Source organism: Cryptotermes secundus, unplaced genomic scaffold, assembly GCF_002891405.2.
Source record: "Cryptotermes secundus unplaced genomic scaffold, Csec_1.0 scaffold3941, whole genome shotgun sequence".
NCBI classification, from domain to species: Eukaryota; Metazoa; Arthropoda; class Insecta; order Blattodea; family Kalotermitidae; genus Cryptotermes; species Cryptotermes secundus.
The window spans coordinates 1-6258 of NW_019728603.1; the positions used below are offsets into that span (position 1 = coordinate 1).

The following is a 6258-nucleotide window of genomic DNA, read 5'->3' on the forward strand; positions in this document are numbered from 1 at the left end:
TCCTCTCTGCAATGTCCACATTGACCTGGGGTCCAGCCAGCCCCTCTCCCAATGGGTACCAGGGTTGATTTCCCCATGGGTAAAGCGGTCGGGGTGTGAAGCTAACCACTGACCTCCATCTAGTGCTGACAAAAATGGTGAAACTATACTTCCATTTCCCCCCCATGTCTTCATGGCATAATGCTTTATTAAGGACAGGGATAACTTTACCTTTCATTGCAAAATTTAATTTGATTTAGAGACTGTTATTCTAGCAGGTATTTCTGAACAACAAAGTCAATATTATTAGATAATTCTGAGCTCTGTAACATCATGCATAAAAGTAAAAAGTACTGAAGACCAGGAAACATTAATGTTGAATTCATGTCCAATGCCTCCAGCAGAGTTTAGTATAGGATACAATTATAAGATCTTATGAACTCATGTGTATCCTATCAGTTTTCAGTTATTAAAATCACAGACCACTGGTTTAGTGCTTGTTGATCTGTTTTCCCAGAAGCCCTATTTATTGGAGAAGAGAAATCAGCACCCACCCCCTTCACCAAGAAGAACTACCAGAGCAGCATTAGTTGAGAGTTCACTGGGAAATCCAAAGCAATACTATTTCAGGGAAGAGGGTGTACTAGTGTAACTCACGGACCCATTCTGTATCTAAGAAATAAAGAAAAAAACTTACTCATCAGATTTAGAACTTTTAGGTATTTATGTCACAGATAATTTAACCTGGGCCACCTATATACTACATCTTTGCCCTAAATTAAACAAAGCTCCTTATTTCATTAAATTCATACAACTGAGTAAGTTTACCAGTAGTAAGGAATGTTTATTTTACTAATTTTGTTCATTGCAAAATAAGTGTAATTAATGTGGGAATTAAAATACATAACAGTTTGCCCCCGGTATTAAAGGAATAGAAAATGTTAAAGTTTTTAAAAATAAATTAGAAACTTATTTATTACAAAACTGTTTTTATTTCCTCCAGTAGTTTTTTAGTAACAATGATGGACGGAAGTTTGGTGTCTGGATTTGGTTCTGATGTAGTGTGGATGTATGTATATAGATTGTACAAGTGTGTTTCTCTATATTGGAATGTTGGGGGTTGCCGTCTGCAGTTGCTAGCTTCAGCAGGGTGATGATTGTTTTGTTCTTAGTCATGTGTTTCCAATTTTTACATTTTTAAGAGTTTCTGACTTGTAGTGTTTTAGATGGTTGTGTAACAGTTTATACATGTAAATAAATTATGAATTACAAGCTTTGGTACTATGAGCATTAACTTCCCCTGCTTGCTCACACACTCCTTTTCCACCCTACATGTTATTGAGATGACCGAAGCTTAATGCGAAGCAGTTGGACACAAACCAGCTTCTTTATACAGCACACGGCACTTGATGTATCCCATAAAACTATTATCAACACTCATAAAATAGATGTGCTACACTGAGACAAATGACTGCCTGCTCACCTGTCACCTACCACACAAATTATGTCTGTGTGCTGTGTTATGCTTGACAGTTTGTGTTGCCATGTTAACCTGACACTGCATAATGACAGTGATATATCTCTTTGGAAAACGTCCTGTGTCTATAGAAGAATATGTGATTCAATGCTGATTGTAGCAAGATGTCTTCTTGGTTGATGCTGTGTATGAATATTCTGTCTCCATCGTCAGTGTCAGCATGATGACTGCCCTAGCACTAACCCCACTGCAGGAACAATTGGTGCATGGCGGGGGGAGGTTAGACAGTCAGTGGTGTCCTGTCCAGCAAGTCCTTCTGGGGGACTAATTGTCAGTCACCACAATCCATGTTGCTTGTCATGACTCTTCATTATATGTTTCAGAATGTCCTCCCTTGTTTAAACATGTTGCTGGCAATTTGCAATGAACAGTTCAGAACGAATCCCATGTCTCTGCTGAAGCTCGTGTGGCGTAGTTAGATCAAAGTTGCCTCTTTCACTATGTGGTTCTTCCTCCAGCAGTCTCTGATGGGACAGGACAATGTTGACCGTCTGCATCTGTCCTCTGTTCCCCTGAGTATTCCATGGCAGCTCAGCTGAGGGCATACAGTGAGTATAAACTTGTGAGGTTATGGACATTCATCATATCAACCCAGCAACAGAGATGGTGACAGTCTCTGAGACAATGGACACTAATTCCATATTCATATGGATGGTTGCCTGAAAAGACCTCACTGCAATCTTATACAGTGTACTTTTCTTGCTCAGTAGTTGTGATTTACAGTTTATGCAGAATGAAAAATGGTTGAAATAAAGTGCTCTAATCTGTTCAGCATTCAGCTCTTCATGAATGACAGTCAAAAACAGCAGTAGTTTTTAGCTAGACATCCCATGAGGCTTAATAAAATAGTGATAAGCCAAGTATTAAGAGAGTTTTGTATATCTGAAGTAAAAACAGTTACATAAATGAAACTGCAAATCACAATGGCCACATGGTCTAATTCATGAAATGTCTTCGCCTGCTTGAAAACTGGGACTGTGGGTTCGAATCCTGCTCAAGGCATGGATGTCTGTGTTTATGTTAGATAGTGGCCTTGTGATGGGCTGATACCCCACCCAAGAAGTACTACTGACTTAGATTAAGAAACTGAAGTGAAATGAAGCATTTCATGGATACCGTATGCTCCAAGCAGTACAAACAGGAATGATGAAGAAGATAATGAAACTGGGCATAAATGTTTGCACCATGAAGCTAAGAAATATAGACAAAAGGTTGAAAAGTTTAAGATTATGGTTTTCTGTGATGTGATGCCATGCGGTTTTGTAGACTTGTACCAACATTCACTTCCACACTTTAATCCGGAAGAAAGAGGCAGCAGATTCCACTAAAATACAGTTATCTACCAAACTATGCTGTTACCATGAGAATTCTCATACCTCACTGGAATAGTTTTTTCCTACAAATTATCACAGCTGCCACCACAACTACATTTAGAATAGTTGTGGCTACATGACACTCATAACGAAAAACTTGTTTCTCCACACATAAGTGGGCAAAGAACAAACAAANAAATAACAATTTGGCATACTATCAGAATTTCTAATGTAATTTGGCATCCTGTTGCACCAGTACTGTTACCATTTTAAATGCAACACTTACTGGTATTTTCATCTTTTGTATATTTTATTACAACATACGTCAGTCTCACTTGGCCACCATCGGGTGTATACTGTACTCTTGCTAAAATTGTTGCTCTGTCATCTTAGTACATCGTGTGGGAACACACTGTTATATTTACTTTTAAAAATTTTTAAATCCTTAGAAGTTCATAAAATTGTTGATTCAGCAATTAAAAATAACGTGTTCATATGCAAGATACTAAGATGACAGTGCATCAATTTGCCAAGGGCAGTTGAAACATGTTCTCATGAGATTTAATACAGTAGTTGCACGAATGTACAATTACAGTATCAAAATGCAGGCTAAAGCTGTTTCTAAATGCCATGTTGCTAAGATATTCTGATGTCAGCAATGAGTTTCATCGCCCGAGTTATATTATCTGTGCAGCTGTTAAGTGGTGTTCATCACTGATGAGCAAGAATGGAATTCATAACACAGGGGATAAAAGGTAAACCTATCCCTGTGACAGGCTGTGGAGGCCCATAGGTTGTGTGACGCTGAGACTTCACCCAAGAAAATTTCTGCTACTCATTTCTGTTAGAGGCTGAGTCAACACCACGCCCAAGTGTGGCTGCAATGATTAGGACAATTGAAAAATCCAATGACATCATCAGGAATCAAACCCACGACCTTCTGGCTTGTAGCGTAGTGCCTCAACCAACTATGGAAATAAAACAGGCTGGTCTATCAGTAAAGCTTTAGACTTGTGTTAAGTTGGCACTTGGTTTGAATCTCAGCCAGAGTACTGGCTATCCTGACCAAGGTTTCTTACAGTTTTCCTCAGTTCCTCCAAGCAAATGCCATGAAAGTATCTCAATTAGGCCACAACTCCTTCCAAATCTTTTCTAATTTGCCATTCATCAGTCAGCATATGATCTGGTGCTAGGTAGTCCAGATACTCACAGTACTGTAAAACAATCCCTCACCCAATAAAAAGGCCAAAATTGGCACTCTGGTTACAACAGAAAACACAGAATATCACTCTAAGAGGAAAATGTGATGAATCAGAACAGAAGTTAAATTATCTGCAGGTATAACAGATACAGGACATTCCACAGTTACAGATTCACAAAACTGTGCTTCAATCTACACCTCCCAGAGCCCTCTTTTAACAAACAAACCCATGACTAATCAACCTCTGTTCCTGGTTATTAAGCCTTGTTTGAAAACATACTGGCCATGTTCTGATTTCTATACTATGTATAGTATACTGCAACCTTTCAAATTACCATTTTAATGATCAGCTAGCTAGGAAACACAGATAAAAATAGTTAAAATGTGTAATTTATTTGTATGTTATGTCTGAAGCCCAGTCTTTCTTTCATGGCATGTTCCTAAACAGACACTAACCTAAAATGTGGTGTACTTTGTGGCATCTTTGTTATACAGAAATTTTGCCCTATATAATTTGAATCACCATAATTATTATTATTATTATTATTATTATTATTATTATTATTATTGTTGTTGTTATTATTGTTATTATTATTATTAATCATATTTCCATGGATCCTCATATAGCTGAAACACCAGCAGATACAGAAATAGTCGATGAAAACAAGACAAATCACATGATTACACAAATACAATAGATTACATAAATACAATCAATTACATATTCCATCACAATTAGAATTGTGTCATTTAAAAAAAGTTATTACTGTCAGGAAAGTTGGATAAAAGATTTAACACCAACATAATTTGACGATTTTTAATAAAGGTTGGAGTTTAAAAATTTGTCGGCCGAGTAAAAGGTATTTGAGATCAACAATGATTGTACCTCCTTTTTAAAGCTTCTGAAATTTTCTAAAATTCTTATTCTTCCCGGCAATTTAGTATATAATCTACTTGCCTTGTTTAACACATTATTCGAAAAAGGGCTGTCCTACATGCTCGGATATATAATTTATTTTTGCCTATAGTATTGTACTCATACTTCTGGAAATTACATTCCAGATTATCTGTCAATTGTTTGATAAAACATAATGTGGTCAAGATATAGAGAGAGGACACAGTCAGAATTTTGAATTGGAAAAATATACTTATTCACCCCCGCTATTAGTTGCATCACTTTTTTCTGTATCTGAAAAACCATTATACTACTTTTCGCTGGTCCCCAGAAAATTAACCCATATTTCAATCTTGACTGAAAATAAGGATAATAGATAGATCTAATCATCTTATAGCTCATGGTTTCCTTTAAGGTTTTAATAATAAAGTAAGCCTTATTTAAATTTGTACATACAGATTTCATATGGATATTCCATCTCAAATTTTCAGTAATTTGCTGCATCAGTGTTTAATATGCCATTTATGAGTTAAAGTTATCCAGTCTGATTTTACNCTAGATCAGATTTCTCTACATACATACAAACATACATTTCGTTTCATAAGTCCAAAACAAATGGACATGAAGTTCGCCATACAAAAAATTTAGACAAACACACAGATAACAGAATATTTAAAACTAATTCTATCCTCTATAAGGCTCTGAATGGTTATGGGCAATCTGTTGAATAGTTTAATAGTGGTAAACATAGTACCTTTCTGAAAAGCAGAATGATTCGAGTTTGGCAAATATAATTGCTTTCGATTTTTTGTATTCAAACCATGAACATCTAAACCTGTACAAAATTTAGTTTGATTATCAATCACACACATCATCAATGAAAGAATGTATTCACATGACAATGGCAGTATATTCAATTTCTTAAAAATATCCCTACATGAGTCTCTAGATCCCACTCCAAATATAATCCTTATAACTTTTTTTTGTAATTTAAAAACTCTAACAATATTCACTGAGTTGCCCCCAAAATGTATTCCATACTTATGAACAGAGTGGAAATAAGAAAAATACACCATTCATAAATTTTTTTACGCATAAAATAAGATAAACTCCTAATTACAAAAATAGTTGACCTAAGTTTAGGGAGAGCGGCCTCTGTAGTCTAGAGGTAACATTCCCACCTCATGACTCATGGTATGCGGGTTCAAACCTGGCAGAGGTCGTGGAATTTTTAAGGGCGGAAAAATTCAGAGAACAAGTCCTCCGGGAAGGACTTTAAGCTGTGGGCCCCGTGTCATAGCTTTATGGCACGTAAAAGAACCTCATATCTCCA

General features: G+C 36.3%; 1 protein-coding gene across 4 annotated transcripts in view; it reads right to left on the minus strand.

Moving 5' to 3' along the window:
• Positions 1–491: 491 nt before the first annotated feature.
• Positions 492–6258, minus strand: part of LOC111865316 — a 20047-nt gene continuing 14280 nt past the window's right edge. For 3 of the 4 annotated variants that reach the window (XR_002842966.2, XR_004513121.1, XM_023853228.1), the window contains exon 3: positions 492–2051. Coding sequence is in view for 1 of the 4 variants with exons in the window: in XM_023853228.1 (XP_023708996.1) it covers positions 1855–2051 (197 nt within the window). In the remaining 3 variants the exon portion in view is untranslated. Of the gene's footprint in view, positions 2052–4638; positions 4658–6258 lie in introns of those variants that run through there. The other variant, XR_002842969.2, reaches the window with a different exon arrangement.